This window comes from Sander vitreus, chromosome 4 (genome assembly GCF_031162955.1).
Source record: "Sander vitreus isolate 19-12246 chromosome 4, sanVit1, whole genome shotgun sequence".
In the NCBI taxonomy this organism is placed as follows: Eukaryota; Metazoa; Chordata; class Actinopteri; order Perciformes; family Percidae; genus Sander; species Sander vitreus.
In genome coordinates, this window is record NC_135858.1 from 23,120,748 (window position 1) to 23,140,398 (window position 19,651).

General features: G+C 37.7%; 1 protein-coding gene across 1 annotated transcript; it reads right to left on the minus strand.

Moving 5' to 3' along the window:
* Positions 1–232: 232 nt before the first annotated feature.
* LOC144516302 (protein phosphatase 1 regulatory subunit 12B-like) lies at positions 233–10,929 on the minus strand. The gene is made up of 7 exons (XM_078247506.1): positions 10,590–10,929; positions 7,566–7,582; positions 7,290–7,419; positions 3,843–3,944; positions 3,389–3,439; positions 3,234–3,284; positions 233–1,215 (listed from the first exon to the last, which is right to left on the minus strand). Exons 1-7 carry the CDS (start codon positions 10,683–10,685, stop codon positions 1,129–1,131), a joined length of 534 nt encoding a protein of 177 aa, XP_078103632.1. The 5' UTR covers positions 10,686–10,929; the 3' UTR covers positions 233–1,128.
* Between the last annotated feature and the right edge of the window lie 8,722 nt (positions 10,930–19,651).

Consider the following 19,651-nt stretch of genomic DNA (forward strand, 5'->3'; position numbering starts at 1 on the left):
TGCAAACACACTGTGGAGACTAATTTGATTATATAATAATCCAAAGTAAATATGAACAGAATAGAAAATGAAATCTCAGTCTGGCAGGGATCCCGTGAATGTAAGATTATAAATGGGACTCATTAAATCTTGCAGTGCAGCGCTTCTAAAGCTAACATAATAACATAAACACAACAGGTCTTTGTGTTGAGTCGTGATGATCATGAAATGAAAGTGATATACAGTACATAAATAAAATAGAATTCCCTTTATTTCATTGGGATGTTTTTGTTGTTGTACTTTAGCTTCAAAGTTCCTTCTTGCATTTAAAACGGCAGTTGACAGAACAGTCTCACCTCAGGGTTCATTGAGTGGCTGTTCTGGAGCTTTGGGTCATGTAACACGATCTTCATCAGAACCGTAAATTCATGTTGAGTTTAAAGTTGGGGTTTTAAAGTTAAGTTTTAAACTTCAAAACAGCAGCTGCAAAACAACCTCACTTTTGCCACCCCACCATCTGCTGATAAATATTATGATCTTTGTATGATCTTTAAGCTCATTAAGAAGAAAAGCCTGTCATTTGTGACATCATACTTCAAGGTTAAAGCTCTTAAATCAGAGATGATGCTTCCACGTTCCTAAAAAAATGTAGCTCATCCATCATCCACTTTCCCTGATACATAAAAGCTGACTTTCAAGGTCTGCAAATGGAATGGACAAAAGAAATATTGCAGTTTCCATGGTAATACCTCCGTGGAAATACCTGCAATATTTTGTCCATATATGTATCTAGAGATATTCTTGATGTGATCACGCAGTTTTATAAATGCCTCACTCCTGGACAATTTGTTCATGTAAGAAAAACACATGAAGTGGTTGTGTTGGCATTTGCCTTTTTTTGTAGAAATATTTTATGAATATGTATAATATTTATTTTTTCTGTCAGGGAAGGGGCTACTACTTTGTATACAGTACAGTAACATGAAGCTTTCACATCTGATGTAAAATGTGTCTTTATCCCTGCAAATGTTAGTTACTCAACAGGTAAAGTTAAGACTTAGAATGACAGGATGAATGTAGGAGGAATGCAGGTATAGGTATGGCTTCAGGTATCCCTCACTCTTCTTCTCATCCTTCCTGCTTCTTATCTCACTTGGACAGTTTAGTGATGACCCGGATTAAAGCTCCATTCTCATCCTTCAGTCTCTGGTTCTCCATATTCAGCTCTGCTTTAACCTGAAGAAAAGAGCATGAGACAACTAAAGTGGGCACAGATGTAAAATGACATGTTGCTTATAACCTGGAGGGTTAGGATGTGGGGAGGACGTCAGGGTAGATGGATGGGTCAAACAAACACAGGAAACAAAAAGTCAATGTTGACTTATTTTACCTTGTTTTACCTTACCGTAACTTACTTGACTAACATCATGTAGGCTATGTTAGTTATGTAACAAACATACTTCCTAAACAAGCAGTGTTGTTGCCTATACAGGTCGTGCGCTGTAAGGGTTGCGCAGGCGCTCTGATCACTCGTGTTGCTGGACATTCTTAGGATAACACAAATAATATTTTGCATAACTTTTCATAAGATATCATTAGAACCGTTGTATGAGAATATGTTAAACTGGTCACTGAACTTATCTAGTCATTACCCGATGGAGCTGTATGTGAGAATGCAAATATCCAAATCAGTGAAGATAAAGGATGAATTACACAAAGACGCCAAGGAAAATGTCTAACTGGAGAGGCGATGGAGCTTCTGTCTGTAAGGATCAAAATTATCAGACAAAATCAAGGACTGGCAAAAGACTCAGTTGTTCATGACCTAATTACGAAGCGGTTTGTACTCAACTAAACCAAACAGAGTATTTCCAGTAAGTGTGAATGTAGTCTTGCTTTCCACAGCGCTGCGGAGGAAGGTCTGGCTAGTTCACACAACGTTCCTGGATAGGAGAAAAACGTGCTCTGGTTCATTAGCATTTCTATCAACGGTGCCTCTGCAAAATAGCCTCGGGAAGGAACTTGTTTTGGTGGAATGTGCACATTCAAAATTTGTTTTAGTAGTGCAACAGAAAACTCAGATTGGACAGATAGTCTAGCTAGCTGTCTGGATTTACCCTGCAGAGATCTGAGGAGCAGTTAACCATAGTCCTCATAAATGAGTTTAGAATGCCAACACAATAAAAGCGGAAGGTGACGGACATCCGGCAGAAAATGAGGGACATCCGGCGGAACTTCTGGTGGCACTGGAACAATCCCGTTAATGAAATGTTGTCAATATAGACTAGTGATAATGTGACTGAAACAGACAACCTCCTGTTGTACTTCATGTGTGATAGAGAAACACCGGACAATGTAAAAACAGCTCAACCTTTTATGGTCTTCTTTTTAATTTATTTATTATTTGAAGATTTTTGAAAGCTGGATAGCATAACAAAATACTTTTTATGGACAACTTTACTCCTTTAAACATCCTTTATTTATTTTGAGGCCTTGTCCAAAATCTCATCACTCTGTGAGTCACTGTAATAGCTATACGTAGGCTCTAGTCCAACTGTTTTACATTTCTCACTTTTGTTCCTGCTGCTGACTAATCCAGAAAGGAAATTAGCTTCACAATAAAAGAGTCATCTAATTTGGATAAATCCGGGCATTTCATTATGATAAAACAAATGCAATTACACAAACACACATACTCTTTTACACTTGACACACAGACACAAATGGACCAGACTTGCTAATTTAAATACACACAATAACAGTGCTTCTCTGTTGTGAATATCTATTTTCAAACCAGCATCCCATGTTTGTTTAGCTCTCATTCACAGATAACAAGAGGTTGTTGTTTGCATCCTCTTGGGCATAACACAGCAGACATTTGTGAACGTTAGGCCACAGATGAATACAGATGGCTCGGTTGCTGCAGTGTCAAAGTGCTCACACATTCCACAGCAAGGCAGAGCATAATGGTGACAAATGATGTCAGCTAAAACCACCATAGACAGAGCTGCTAACGCCACGGCTCCAAGTCCTACAGACCCTTTACACTGTTTGGATTTGATTGTTCATTGTTTTTCTCATGTCAAATTATCTTAACTTTCTCCTGGATAAGAGATCTTGCTATATTATTATCTATTGTACAACTACTACTACTACTACTACTACTACTACTTCTACTATATATTTTTAAAGAGACAGAATATGAAAATAATCAAGTGCATATTAAGGTGAATAACAATAGAACTACGAATTACCTTTAACTGTTCTTCCATATCTGATATCCTCTTTTTTAGACTCCAACTTTCCTATGAAAAAGAACATTCAATAAAAATAATAAAAATATGAACTCAAGATAAACACTTTGAATTAAAACATGGTTATAAGTATTTGTCTAATGCTGAGTTGTTACCTTTTTTTCTGTCTCAAGCATGTTGGAGCCACAATCTCCCACTCTTCCCCTCTGCAACAATGACAGGTTATTATCAAAAGATTATATTAGAAATCCTTGAAACTGTATGATTATGGGTGCTACATTTTCAGAACAGTGAGCCCAAGTGTTGATGTAAAAATATCCAATATGAACACAGCAACTCTAAAGCGGCTCACTGTTATTATTCCATAATTCAGACCTGCAATCTGACAGTAATGACATTGCAGCTTCCTTGTATAACTGCTATCTTTCATGTCACATTTCTCTTACATTACCTGATGAGAACATAGAATATATGGAATACATTTCTGTGTGACAAGAAAAACCTGAATTGCAGAAACTTTTGGGTACTTAAATGGCCTCTTCAGCAATCATTTTCCTAGTTCTTTCACACTTCAAATTAGGTACTGTACATTAACTGTGTGTATCGTACCTGTGCTCTCTGCAGCTGGTCCTGAATCATGGCCAGTTCCTGTTTACTTGTTTCCAGCCTGGACTTGAGTCTTTGATTGGTAGCCAGTGCCTTTTCATACATCTACATCATAAAATATGCACTTGTCAGCATTTAAAATGAGTGTTTGATTGTTTTCACAGCACACAGGCATTGACATCAACAGCCACAGTTTGTGTGGTAGTTTTAACCATTTAGTATGCAACTAATACTTTGTTTCATCATCCCATTGACGACTATGTAATCTGTATTTTAATGGTGCCCAGATCATGAATCCTAATGACTTTAGTTGTTTCACAACATTGTATCTATAGACCTTTTTCAGGGCAGACATGTTGACATGTCATAGTAGGAAAAGCACAGGTGTATTCAAAACCAGTAATGATGGCTGCATTCCACTTAGGAGAGGCCCTGGTATTGTGCATGCTGACTCACTGAAATAGCTTACTGGGACACTTGATGGAATTGAGCCATTGTTAAGGTTATCAATTTCAGCCGTGCTTTTCCTACTATGATAAGTCAAAATGTCTGCTGTGAAAAAGGTCCATTACAATGAACAGGTCAAAATTTACACTTATCCAGTGAAATATCTCAACATCTACTGACTGGATTGGCACAAATGTGTGTATCTTTGTTTGCAAAACTAATGACATTCTCATCGGTCTTAGCTATACTTTGTGTTTGGCTTTATTTGGTGCTAAATAGCCAATGTTAGCATGTTAACGGCTAAACTAAGATGTTGAGCAGGGTAAACATGGTACCTGCTAAATATCAGTATGTTAGCATTATCATGGAGAGCATGTCAACATGCTGATGTTAGCATTTAGCTCAAAGCACCGCTGTGCCCAAGTAGCTTCACATGTCTTTAGACTGCTTGTTTTGATTTATACACCAATCATTTAGACTATAAAGCATCAGAAAATAGAGAAAAATACCTATCATAATTTTCATATAGATTTATTTGGTTGACCGCCAGTCAGAAAACCCAAAGATATTGAATTTACAATGATATATCAGAAAAAAAACAGAAAAAAATGTATCCAGAACCTTGTGTTATCCACAGGTCAAATTTGACCCGCTTTCAAAGTTTTTTTATATCAGAAATATGGGTTTCTTTCAACCAAATTTCCCCAAAATAACATGGATGTATGTTGTATGGAACCCATGCAACATTCTTCGCAGGTAAAATTGATTACTTTCATTGAATTGTGGTGTTTTATTTAATTCATTTTTTAATGGTTTCAAAACAGTATCCTGACTTATATTTGACTTAAACCAGTCTGTGATCCCCTCAACATCCTCTGATCTTAACTATTTGTCAAAATAATTCATAATGTCTGCTTTTTTTTTTACTCAAAAATGATGTACAATGTCATATAAATTAGGTTCATTGACCATGATTTTTAAGAAGCATTAAAAAAAAAAAGAAACAAAACATTGGGGGGCACCCAACAGCACCCAAAGAAAGTTCATTTTCAATTTTGACCCGGAAGAAACAACAAGTTCAAGGTCAACGGAAGGACAACACAAGGGTTAATAAATGACATTAACAGATTATCACTTAGCAACATTTTTGCCTTTTTTTTTTCTTTTTTTTCTGTGCACCAGCTAATGGGACTAGTCTTTTCTGTTCTACTATTTATGTAACATTTTGTTGTGTACTTTTATTTTGAAATTTCTGTGTTGGTGGTGCAACATTCTTTGGCGGCTGGATATTTGTGTCTAATTTTCATTGGATAATTGTTAAAGGATCAGCCATCTTGTGGTGTGTGTGTGTGTATGTATGTATGTATGTATGTATGTATGTATGTCCACTCTGTAAAGCACCATGATGAAGTCCCTGTGCTGAAAATCATTGGTTGAATAAAATGCAGACTCTTTAAAGGCAGGGTTGGTAGTGTTAAAAAGCTAGCAACATTTGAAAGTAGCATCTCCTCGCGGCTCTGTCTAACCCCACCCCCTGCCCTCAGGGCTCTGACCCACACACAGAAGTGCATGAGCACCGCTGTGTCGCTGCTTCAGAGTGGAGAAAGGAACGCAATTTTACTTCATGTCTCATTCAACGATAAGCAAACATCATACCGAATGTTTAAAACAAACATGACTACTGTTAGCAGTGTTGGGAAGGATACTTTCAAAACGTATTCCGTTACAGAGTACAGAATACATGCCCAAAAATGTAATTTGTAACGTATTCTGTTACGTTACTCAATCTGAGTAACGTATTCTGAATACTTGGATTACTTCCACATTGAATTGCATTTTATAAGTAGGAATGCGGCTAAACACGACTATTCTGGTGTGTTCTTCTGTTCCAACTGGCTGAATGTGTACCAAAACAAGCAGATCGATTTTTGTATTTGTAGTCCCGAACTGCATACTACAAAAATCTAACCGCAGTCTAAGCTACCATGAGCTAATTTTAGCTAACGTTAGCTAACATGTCAAATGGGGCTAGTCTTTCAACAGCTCTGGGGCTAGTAAATCAGCATGTAGGAGAATGTAAAGTCGCACGTCAACTATAAAATAGCAAGGTGACCAGTAAAACTACAGCAGACGACTACCCTTAGCTAAAAATAACTTACTTTAAGATGCTTCTTCAGGTTGGAGGTGGAGTAATTTGGACACTGAAAGGAAGTTGGTTGCTGGCAAGCAGAAGTTGCACTGCAGTGCACAGTTATATTTTGTTCTCCCTTCTCTTTCTTTAATGTGAAATGCTGTTTGAATTTCCAAGATAGAAACGCATTCCTTCCCTGGCTCTGTTGTGCCGGTTCCAGCTCCATCTTTACCTCTATCAGTGATCACGCAAATAGCTAATTTTTTTGTTTTCATATTGGGGCTTCTGGGAAATGCATGGAGTTGCGAGAGTGAATAAATCCGTGAAACAGAGAAGTATCATCATGTAATCCATTGTTTTCAACAATGTAACTGTATTCTAAATACCAACTATTTAAATTGTAACTGTAATGGAATACAGTTACTCATAATTTGTATTCTGAATACGTAACGCCGGTACATGTATTCCGTTACTCCCCAACACTGACTGTTAGCAATGCAGCGATGACGCGCATTGAGCTCAGGCTCGTACAGGGGAGGGGTAGAGTACCTCAGCGGGGCAAGGAGGCTTTTCATTGGTTCTTTCCAAACTGACTGCTAGACAGTGATTGGGTGTTTTTAAAGGATTACAGCAGCTACAGATGACGGGTCTTTTTTGCTCCTTTTTCAGAGCCCATATGTTATTTATTGCTGTCGGGGTGTAAAGACCATTTCAAACAATATATAAAAAAGTGTATACTGGAAATAGTTACCAACCCTGCCTTTAAGTGAGTTTATTAATTGTCAAGTGATCACATTTAGTTCCTTTTGTTAGTTTGGCACCAAAACAACAGTCACTTGAAATATTATCAACACGCAAAGTGCATCACCTGCCTTTTTATAGTCATTGTTCGCTGTCTCTTCTTCTGCCTTTTTCCTTGCAGATAGCCTGTTCTCCCGCCGCAAGAAGTAGGACTCAGCGTGGTTTGTTGATGTGTCGTTGGAGATATCAGACGAGCTCAATCTGAAAACACAAGACAGGTATTAACCATTCAACACTCAGCTTCTCTGTTACTGTCAGAGTTTAATGTCACAGAGACACTGATTGATTCTCTCAGGCAATAGAATATTCTTTTGTATGTATTGATGGTGTGAATTAGATTTGCTTACCTCGACAGTCTCTCGTGCTAAAAGAGAGGAGAAATGTTTTAGAACTGGCTATCTGACCGAAATGAAAAATGCAACAAGCACTCTAACTTTTTTTAGGATAATCTTGATTATCTTACCCAAGGTACTTAGGCCTACCTAAAACCTTACTTGGCCTAAACAAGTCATTCAACCCCATCATGACCCATCCTCTACGTCAGTAGATGCTCATTAGTGCACAAATAATGACATCACACAGCTTGACTTCATCATTTGTTTGACAGGCTGTTTGGTCGTGATGTGAGATTTATAAGGTACCATGTGGAATCAAATCCACAAACGAGGTTGTAGTTTGTACCATGTTGACCATTTCCTCTGCATAATATTGTAAACATGCAGTCGCAATGCACACAGGACATATTTTAATATTTCACAATCAGCAAGTACATTCATTATCAATAGATCTAGAAAGCAAAGTGCAGTGATTGTTTGAAGTGACATAACCAGGAATTCCTCATGAAAGACTTACTTATTTTTAATTTATGTTTTGGTACAGTTTTCCAAGAAAGGTTTTTATGGTAGTCTGAAATATCAAGCCAAGTTAAAGAAGGAGAGAGGAAGTGATCGCTTAAGTAAACTGACAAGCAGAGATAACTAAACACATCCAAAAAAGGTAATAGCTCTGGCAGTGGCTTTCACAATGTGTTCATTATTGTCTGCTGAAGTTGGAAGGGTTATATGCTAGCATAGATTGAACACTATTCTTCCAAATAAATTCTCTTATTTAGTGTTTTTGATGATGATGACAGAGAGTGCTCTCTAACACATTGGTGCAAAATCTCCCATAGGTGTTCCATTTGGTTTTCATCTGGTGACTGCGAAGCTCATAGTGTATGATTACATACACTATTTTAAGGAGGGGGGCTTAAAGAGGCAGGCGCTAAAACAGAAAAGAATAATGTGTTTTTTGAACATTAAAGCATGTAAACATTTTCTAGTAGAACCGCAAAATACAAGTATAAACCTGAAATGAGCATGCTATGGGACCTTTAAGATATAAAACAGTACTCAGCGGGGATAAATCAGTATTGCCATATCCTCTCTGAACATGCTGAACCCATCCTCTTTATCTATAAGCTCTCTTTCATCATATTATTCATAGAAAAAGCTTATATGACGTGCTCTTTTAGTTTTTATTATATTCACTAATGGTATCCATCAATCAAAACAGTTTGTATTAACTAAGAAGAGGTAATTATCTTGCTGCACTGAATATTGCTGCAGACATAACTTTTTAAGACAGTACATGCAGTTCCATGTTGCATTGTACTCTGTTGTTTTAGACATAGACTTATTCTGACAGTCACATAAACTAAAGCAAAAATCAGACTGGTGAACACTGCTTAAACACTTACATGTCTAACTACATCATAGAGATGGCAAGTGGATATCAATAAAGAAGTAACAGGGCTTTAAGTTGCAGACACTATGTGTAAACACAGTGATATGCCTCTGCTCAGACATTTACAAGACCTCTGGATCGTCCCCAGAATCTGATGTCAGCTCCTTTTTAAGACTCTCTGGACACTTGGATATGCTCGGTAAACGGTATTAATGATATACAGTGTGCAGACTTGGAAAAAACTCTGTTTTAGATTAAGCAACAGCACATATAAACAGATGCTGATGGAAACATAGGCTTTTGTGTCCCATGCATGTGAAGGACTCTGTCACTAAGCTGTCCTCCAGCCTTTCTAGATCCTGTGAGGAACTTCTTGCCTGCTGACCAGCTATTCCCATGTGGAAAATGTGAGTTTCCCATAGGACTAGCAGAGAGATAAACATCCAGAAATACTGCCTCTGAGTTCCCACAAGCCAGTCCTAAGCACTCTACCCCTCCTCCTCTCTGTTCCCTGTCATCCTTTCTGTCTTTCACCCCCTGCTTGCTTTCTTTCTTTCTTTCTCTCTCTCGCTCTCTCTTCCTGTATCTCTCTCTCTGTGTCTCTCCATCAAGCTTTCCCAAGTGGATTCTTAGTTAACATAAACAAATAAGACTAACTGATCGTTACAACTTTTCCCTGGTTTCAACTTGCAAGTTTTGTTCCTCCATGCTCATTCACATCAACATGCAATTTTGTGTCCCACTTAATGGGAGTTATTATGAACCTTTAGAAGCATGTCAAAGTGTTATAAGAGATAAAAAAAATTAAAAAAAACTATTATCTGGGGTGACATAGGGGTCTAAGATGCGTACCATGTAACCACAATTTAACACTAATAGGGATAGAGGCAAATGCCCAAACAAAATCTAAAAAAAAACCCAAACAAACTTTTATAATCTAAACCATTAACATGTTTCTAAAGTTTAAAGTTGTACAAAGATTCAAAATCCATTCAAATCGGCATGCTTTGATAAATAATACACTGATAGAATTGGCAAATGGAAAAAACCACCATATGTAATCGTTTGCATATGATTAATTGTCAATTTAAAGTATAAAAATAAATGCCTACAATGATATCATAGCTTTAGGGAAACACTTTAAGAGTCACCGAGTAAATCATCTTTTGAGAAATTCCGCTTGTATACACTTTGTCTTTATTGCACCACAATATAAAGAACGTATTGCAATAGCGATAGTGCCATAGACAGTGTAAAGTGGATTAGAGGACATTAGATACAATCTTTAGTTGCATTCCAACAGCTGTCATGTGTAAACAGTGTTTTCCAAAAAAGGACTTTGTTTCAAATGAGGCAGTAAGAGGTCATTTATGGCTACACATAATTTTTTCCATTGATCATGTAGGCTAGTAAAATTATCTGCCAATGTATAGACACACACACACACACACACACACACACACACACACACACACACACACACACACACACACACACACACACACAGAGGAATACCTCTGTGGCTTGTTGCAGACAAATTTGTTTGACAATGTCTGAGCTTTGATGTTACTGTTTGCATTATTTCAACCATGGCATTTCCTCTAACTAAACAGACACTGAAAAGATTAAACACACTGTGGCCTTACCCTCAGGCTCTTGGTGGTAGATGAAGTTGGAGAGGAGTCAGAGAGCGACTTTCTGATGCGTGGCTGATCATTGTTGTGAGAAAGTAGAGATGACATTGCTCCCGAGCTGCTGGCCTCCGCATGCAGCTCTAATGTGGTCCAAAGTATTTCCAAAAAAGTTTTTTTTTTTTTAATAAAAGTTCTTAAACAAAAAAGCAGCAAAGATGGAGAAACCTACTTATAATCCACTGATTTGAATTTATGTGGCTGTTTCCTTGATCTTCCCTGATCTTCATGTGATGGTGAGACATTGAATATCTGATGAGCGTGAAAGAACTGCACAAATGTGAGAGCTGTGGAGGAAGTGGTGGGACTGGGGAGTAGGCGGGCTGTAGTGTGTATGTGTAGACACAAGGATCTGACAGCAGTATTGTTCACACGGGTTCTCCAGGGACTCTGGGTCATTCAGCCAAAAATGGAAAAAGAAAAGCATAATTAGTCTTTGTGTTTAGATGTAGCCTAAATGTGAAATTTGCTTACATAGTGTGTATTTCATTTTCATGAATTTCATTTTTGTACTGTATTTAGGAAAGTGTGCTTATCACTGTACTTCCCTTTGCATTAAAACTAAGTATGAAACAACCGGAGGAAGAAGTAGACATTTTACTTAAATACAAGTAGACCTAAAGTAAAATGGTATTTAAGTTAAAGTACAGAAGTATCAGCATCAAAGTGTACTTAAGGTAACACAAGTAAAAGTACTCATGTATATTATATTATTAATTATATGCATGATGCATTGTGCATATCACTTTGATGTTGCAGCTGGTAAAGTTTTAACTACTTTATATAATGCTGGATAGCTTATAGTAATCTATAATAATACATAATTATTTATTAGTTAGTTGATCATATTTTGTATTAATAATCTTAACTGTAAGTATAGTGTTGTCAAATAAATGTAGTGAAGTAAAAAGTAAAATATTTCCCTCTGAATAGTGGAGTAGACATATAAAGTAGCTTAACAGGGAAATACTTGATGTATACTAAATGTACAAGTACCTCAAAAATGTAGTTATGTACAGTACTAATGTAAGTGTACTTAGTTACATCCCACACCTGAAAACACATGTTAACATATGGTAACTCCTCAATTAAAACAACTGGTAGAAGGTACATCAGAAAGTAGAAGTAAAATGTAAATGCATGCAGTAGATGGCCAAGCGCACATGGGTTTGTGTTTAGAGTGAGATAAGAGTGTATAAAAAACAACAGGTTGGTCAGATGCACAAATATACTGTGCTTAGGGTTAGATCTGTTGTTTTAATTTAATCAAGCTGAGGCTGCATGTGTTGACAGTTAAGGCGCGTTTACATACCTTTGGAGTACATTCCGTGACATAGTTGCTTTCATTACGTTAGCACAGGTCATTTGTTTGCAATTTATTCTCCTAAAAAGAGAATCCTAAGGGACTCATGTTGTAAATGCTTATGCAATGTGACAAATACATTTCATATAGCAAGTACACCGAAAGGTTTCACACAAAATATTCTATAAGGGTTAAAAATACATCTTAAACGATCTGGTTGTTGTTTTATGTCTCTTTAATCAATTTCAACCTGAGTCAGAGTAGGCTGGCAGTGCAAGCCTTGCCCTGCGCCTGCTGTAATCTAATGACAGAATTAAATAAGACAAATCATTTCACACATTTCTATTCTTGCCCATATTTTGAGCTTTTTTTTTTTTTTACGTTTTTGACGCCTTTTTTTCACAGTTTGTTTTTGCTTTTTCCAACGTTTTAAATTGTAAAATTTTTCTTCTACACATATTCAGCGCTTATTTCTACGTCCCATATTTTCTGATATAAAACAAAAATTGAAAACGGGTCAATGTGACCTGAAGTCAACACAAGGGTCATCATTTTAAAGATATAAACATTATGCATTTAACATTCAACTGTTAAACCTCCCATTAGGTTTTGCCTTACAACACCTGATAACTGTTCTCCATTGAATATACCTGTCAGCTTGTTTCCACCTGGCTATCATGCCCCCCTTTTTGATGTTTGGTCCTGAGAAAGTAATGTAATTACTCCCATTAATACAAATTTAAAAAAGACCAACTGTCAAATGGTGTCTGGGCAGAGTTGCCACATTTACGTAAGTGTTTAAGTCTTTAAAATGCAACCTCATGGCAACCCAAGAGTCATTTCAAATGAAAGACATGTGGTTGCTGTTTCTTCACAATCAAGGGTAACTGTAGTCTACACAACATGAGAAGGCTAATGTATGAAGCCAGATGTACACTAGCTAGGTGTTGGATTTCCCCTTTTAGTAATCTTACAACAAAGATAAAAATCATGATCAGATCTCCTCTTTAGAAAAAACGGTTTTTGGTTCCTCTTTCACATTTGTTGATTATTCTTCATCATTATAGTAGTGATCAGGCACCACCTGCTGGAAGAACATAGAACTTTAACCTTTTCACAAAAGAGCTTCATGATAAGGGAACAGTATGTACCAATGGAATCATATGTACTCACATGTACACTTGTACCATAAATAACTTCAGGGAGAGAGGCTCTACATACAGTACGTACGTATGTATGTGTGTTAAATTACAAGCTGTAAGTATAGTCGCATTCATGTTCTCTTTCATATTGCAAAAAAGTATTAACATTTCATACTCTCATCTTGTCATGTGTAATTTAATAAAATACAGTTCATTTAATTTAAAAAAAAAAAGTCAAATGTTTTTGTGACATGCCAAATCTACAACAGAGTGATAGGAAGTTTGTTAAAATTACAACCCTTTACTTTCGGTAACCTGTTGCTCTTTATGTGACTTTTATTTTTTACTTTCAACCCTTCCCATGTTTCTGCTGACTAAAATATGTATTTCTTATTGAACTAACAACAGCAATCATACTGTATATCAATACCTATTGTCAAGACATTAATACAATTTAAGCAATTTTTATTGAGACCATATTTATGTTGAAGAGAAAGAAAAAATTATTATTCATTTATCAAAGTTATACACAATTCTTCGTGTTTTTCAGTAATCGACACCTGACACACAAAATGAATGCTGTCACAATCGCACTCAAGTAGAATAAAACAAATACTATAAGAGTGTGCGGCGTGTAAAAAATGTCCCTATTAATCTCAATAAGACACATTCTTGTGAACTAAATATTAACTGGAGCATTTCAAGTAACACTACCTGTTCCCCTCATTTTCGTCCCTGACATTACCCGTACTGATAATGATGTACAACATCATTAACATTATTAATATTTCATACAATAGCCGGGCTGTCAATGTCACTGAAACGTGACCATGCAGTTACTCGGTCAAGTCGTGCCAAAAATACAAACAGGTGTTATTTTGAAATGCCTTAGTAAGGCATTTTATTTTGAAAAGATAAGGTTGTAAGACAGTCTTCAAAATAAAACCACGACCAACATTTTCCATCATACTATCCTCTAAATAGCACACACTACAAGTGACTGAAAGAATTGTGTCATACCGTATGACAATTATTTCATAGGCATACTTATTTATTTGTTCATTGGATCATATAAACTCATTCGTTCAAAAATGGCTTTTGAACTTTGAAGGCAATTCACCAATGTCCGGTATCTTATGTTGTCTTCTTTAGCTAGCGAGCTAAACGTCTCGCATTGACCGTTCATATACTGTCTATGGCATTGACAGACCTCTCCACAGCGCTCCCAAGCGAACTTAAGGGGCTTTCCGACTGGAGGGATTTTTGCAGTTCTTAGAACTAAACGTTCCTAGAACACTTTCGCTCATCACTTTCGTCGTGTTCCGACAGGAAAAATTTGGGGATTTTTAAGTTCCTCTGGCCTCAGTAGCGTACTTTTTTTAGCTCCTACTTCAGAGCAGGGTCTTTTCCCTTTTCCTAGGTGTACTTGATTGGTCGAACTTATAAGTCACGCCCACTGCCAACTCGGAAACTTGCAGACAGAGCAACAACCATTGACATATATAGAATGGACCAACAGATCCCGTTGCTCTGGACGGAGACCAGTGATGGCCATTAGAAGCACTTTTCCGGTGATGGCTAGCGTTACTGCGCAGCCTCCAACTGAGAGAAACAACGTGAATGTGCCGTGAGCAACGTGTCTTAAAGTTGTAAGTCTTCTGGTAGCTGTGCCAAGAGAAATCTCAATCATTCCGAATATTGCAGAGACGGAGAGCGTAGGTATATTAGGGTGACCAGACGTCCCGGTTTGACTGGGACAGTCCCGATTTTGAATTGCGTGTCCTGAGTCTCGACAAAAGCCTGTCGGGACGCTAAAATGTCCCCGTTTACACCAGGAGCGGCGTGAGCCGATTTTGCTGGTGCTTCAGCCTCAAATGTTTTGAGTGTAGCCCCGAATGTAACTTTGTCCAGTTTATTTTCCGAGGCGAATAGAACGGGCAGCTACGTGCGGGGTCCGACCATGCTGTATTTGTTGCCATCACCTAGCAACCGGCTCTAAGTGAGGAAAGGTGAAGTTTTCGGAGGAATCATAGCCAAATCAGTCTAATACATTGATGCCATCAACACAAAGTTTAGGATTATTTTCTGAAATATAGTGACTTTATTCTTGTAATACCCTATTATCACTTTATTTTTCTCAAAATATCACGACTCCTCCAATTCTCAGAGAGCACAGATACTGTATTTTGAATGTGCACAAAGTTTTGAACATGAGCAGAAATCTTGCTCAAACATCTGAAATATTACAGTCCAGGGTCTTTATAAATAAATTAAAATGAATTAATGTATCATTGAGGTGAATAATTGTCATATGCACATTAAAGGAGGTTAATTCCCCAACAAAAGATGCCAAACAGCAGGGAAGAGTAAATGATGCTAGGCTACATGTGTGCTGACTCAGATATAATTAGAAAAGTCAATCTACAGGAGAATAAATAGTTGAAAGCAATACAGAATGCCTGAGAGCCTTACTGCAATATATTCCATTATGTTTTTTATATTTGGATTGTAATCTATGTTTCTATGTGTTATTGGAATAAATAACGCTCAAAAAATCTTTTTTAGAAAAAATCTCAACATAAATCTCACACTAAACTGAAAAAGGCTGTTGCTGCAATTTTGATAATTTTACAGTAAAAAGCACTGTTAGTATTAGATGAGGAGCCTACGATCAAAATAATGAAGTTACTGTCTGTGTCTATGTCTGACCTGCGCTGGCACATGTTCACGTTAAAAAGCGTGTGCGTGCATGAGCACTACGGTCACGCGCAAAGTCTCCCGGTTTTAGTTCCGGGAAATCTGGTCACCCTAAGGTATATGTAAGGAGATAACATAGACACAGGCTAATTATTGCTAACTAAAATGCTAGTTAACATTAGTAATTACCATTGACATATATATATATATATATATATATATATATATATATATATATAATGGACCAACAGATCCCGTTGCTCTGGACGGAGACCAGTGATGGCCATTAGAAGCACTTTTTCCGGTGATGGCTAGCGTTACTGCGCAGCCTCCAACTGAGAGAAACAACGTAAATGTGCTGTGAGCAACGTGTCTTAAAGTTGTAAGTCTTCTGGTAGCTGTGCCAAGAGAAATCTCAATCATTCCGAATATTGCAGAGACGGAGAGCGTAGGTATATTAGGGTGACCAGACGTCCCGGTTTGACTGGGACAGTCCCGATTTTGAATTGCGTGTCCCGAGTCCCGACAAAAGCCTGTCGGGACGCTAAAATGTCCCCCGTTTACACCAGGAGCGGCGTGAGCCGATTTTGCTGGTGCTTCAGCCTCAAATGTTTTGAGTGTAGCCCCGAATGTAACTTTGTCCAGTTTATTTTCCGAGGCGAATAGAACGGGCAGCTACGTGCGGGGGTCCGACCATGCTGTATTTGTTGCCATCACCTAGCAACCGGCTCTAAGTGAGGAAAGGTGAAGTTTTCGGAGGAATCATAGCCAAATCAGTCTAATACATTGATGCCATCAACACAAAGTTTAGGATTATTTTCTGAAATATAGTGACTTTATTCTTGTAATACCCTATTATCACTTTATTTTTCTCAAAATATCACGACTCCTCCAATTCTCAGAGAGCACAGATACTGTATTTTTGAATGTGCACAAAGTTTTGAACATGAGCAGAAATCTTGCTCAAACATCTGAAATATTACAGTCCAGGGTCTTTATAAATAAATTAAAATGAATTAATGTATCATTGAGGTGAATAATTGTCATATGCACATTAAAGGAGGTTAATTCCCCAACAAAAGATGCCAAACAGCAGGGAAGAGTAAATGATGCTAGGCTACATGTGTGCTGACTCAGATATAATTAGAAAAGTCAATCTACAGGAGAATAAATAGTTGAAAGCAATACAGAATGCCTGAGAGCCTTACTGCAATATATTCCATTATGTTTTTTATATTTGGATTGTAATCTATGTTTCTATGTGTTATTGGAATAAATAACGCTTCAAAAAATCTTTTTTAGAAAAAATCTCAACATAAATCTCACACTAAACTGAAAAAGGCTGTTGCTGCAATTTTGATAATTTTACAGTAAAAAGCACTGTTAGTATTAGATGAGGAGCCTACGATCAAAATAATGAAGTTACTGTCTGTGTCTATGTCTGACCTGCGCTGGCACATGTTCACGTTAAAAAGCGTGTGCGTGCATGAGCACTACGGTCACGCGCAAAGTCTCCCGGTTTTAGTTCCGGGAAATCTGGTCACCCTAAGGTATATGTAAGGAGATAACATAGACACAGGCTAATTATTGCTAACTAAAATGCTAGTTAACATTAGTAATTACCATTGACATATATATATATATATATATATATATATATATATATATATATAATGGACCAACAGATCCCGTTGCTCTGGACGGAGACCAGTGATGGCCATTAGAAGCACTTTTTCCGGTGATGGCTAGCATTACTGCGCAGCCTCCAACTGAGAGAGACGACGTAAATGTGCTGTGAGCAACGTGTCTGAAAGTTGTAAGTCTTCTGGTAGCTGTGCCAAGAGAAATCTCAATCATTCCGAATATTGCAGAGACGGAGAGCGTAGGTATATGTAAGGAGATAACATAGACACAGGCTAATTATTGCTAACTAAAATGCTAGTTAACATTAGTAATTACACTTAAACAGCTAATGTGAGACGAAACTGCCTGCGCGCTTCTCCTGTACTATACGGTAATTCCTCTACTATGCAACAGTAAATCCCGTGGTTATGACACAATCGTTAGCCTATTTTTACAAAAACGTCTGCTACGGAGCCATAACGTGAGGTACAAGGTAATGGAGCCTTTTATACATTGTCGTGTTTCTTTAGAAATAAACAATGGACAAATAGAGTCTTTAAACGCTTCAGATGTAAAGTTATTCGCTGTCAAAGTGGCGCCAAAATGAATGGCAGTCATTGGAATGCTAATGGGAGGTGATGGCTTATTAGCATCAAAATGGCGCCATAGGAGGAGGTTCGCCAAGGAGAAGCTTACCCCCTTGGCAACAACCAACAACAGGACATTTTTAACAATTTTCACTATCTTATTCATCATTAAATTCACTTCTGACAACGTTTTAGGCGAGAAATGAACTGTTTAGATTTCGAAAAAAAAACACGTGTGAAAGTTGGCTAACTTAATTGTGCGTCCGCCATCTTTATCACCTGCTGGAGGTTTGTGATTCTCTTTTGCGTTGTTGTAAAAGACTCTGACAGACGGTCGAGACTGTGCTGCTGATGTAAAAAAAAACACCCCATCAGTGAGTAAGTAATAAATGTAGTGGACTAACAATTACAGCATCATCTTTCCTGGAATGTTGTGGCGTAGATAATTAAGACACTCAAGCAAATTCCAAGTAATGTTACCTCAAAACTATGTATGTGAAGCATTTGAGTATATTTACTTATTTACTTTCCCACTCCTGGTGGCACTTATCATACCAGCCACCTTCATGGAGCTGAAATTGAAACTCACTTACAAATGTACTCAAGTTTAGTCATTTTTAATCAAGTTTGTGGCCACAGATAATTTTTTGGTGCCACCCAAAGAAGTTTAAGCCATCAGCAAAAAAAAATCACCAGCGCCAAAACGTCTTTACTTCCAGCAGTCAACTCCCCTCTCATCCACAGCAGCTGTATTTTTTTTTTTGGCTAGTGCTGATAAGGGTGGCTTGACTGGACCTGAACGCTCTGTGGATCGTGTTCACACACTTATCAAACAAACTAGACTTTGGGGTCAAGTGCACTCTGATCCGGGCCCAGTTTCCTGATGTTAAAGCCCCCTTACTGCATTATATTCCAATATATTTGTATATTTTGAATTGTAACCTGCCTCTTGAAATTTGTGTTTTCCTTCACATAAAGTGTCATGACACACACCTAAACCAAGGCCGTAGCTGCCAGTAGCTTCCCACAAAGTGCAGATTGATCAGAACCATGGTGGTTTGGACACTACACTTCATTACTTGAAGCTGCATTATCTTGTAATATCAAGAGAATCCAGCTGCCGTGCAAGGCAATATTTGTTGAGTACCTGCGGCAAACGCTGCCTCTTACTGTATTGGCGTTGCTGTCATAAAAAAAGGTGATCTCTCCTCACCCCCTTATCGTTGAAAGCACCACTTTTTGGTAAATTCACACTTCACGGGGCTGATCTACTTTGGCAATGTGCCACCACATGCAGACTCTCTTTGCGTTTGCACAAAATTCTCCTCTGTGGTACCTGGCCAGTACCAGTGGTAATTGAGCTGAGTAGCAGGCTAGATAAAGCAAGCGCAACCGTAGTCTTGGTGGACAGCGAGGGTCAATCAAAGAATTACAACATAATTATAGATAACTATTGACGGTCATATGTTGCATTCCGTCACACAGTGTGCAGAGTCGATGCAAAATCAAACATGATCAAGTGGTATGTGTGACGTATGTGTTGTAGTGATGAGAGTTTGTTGTGAAGTAGGCTCATTTTAGCAACTTGGCTGCTGACCTAATTTATTTTATTCGCCAACGTATACATTTTTTACATAACAAGGTGTGCGTTAATTGTCAATCTGC

What these genes read in the sequence shown, in the direction of transcription:
- LOC144516302 (XM_078247506.1), bottom strand. Translation starts at nt 10,685, where the DNA reads ATGTCATCTCTACTTTCTCACAACAATGATCAGCCACGCATCAGAAAG. An exon ending in TGCTTGAGACAGAAAAAAAG is followed by an intron (nt 3,285 to 3,388) that starts GTAACAACTCAG and finishes TCTTTTTCATAG; the next exon opens with GAAAGTTGGAGTCTAAAAAA. An exon ending in ATATGGAAGAACAGTTAAAG is followed by an intron (nt 1,216 to 3,233) that starts GTAATTCGTAGT and finishes TCTTTTCTTCAG; the next exon opens with GTTAAAGCAGAGCTGAATAT.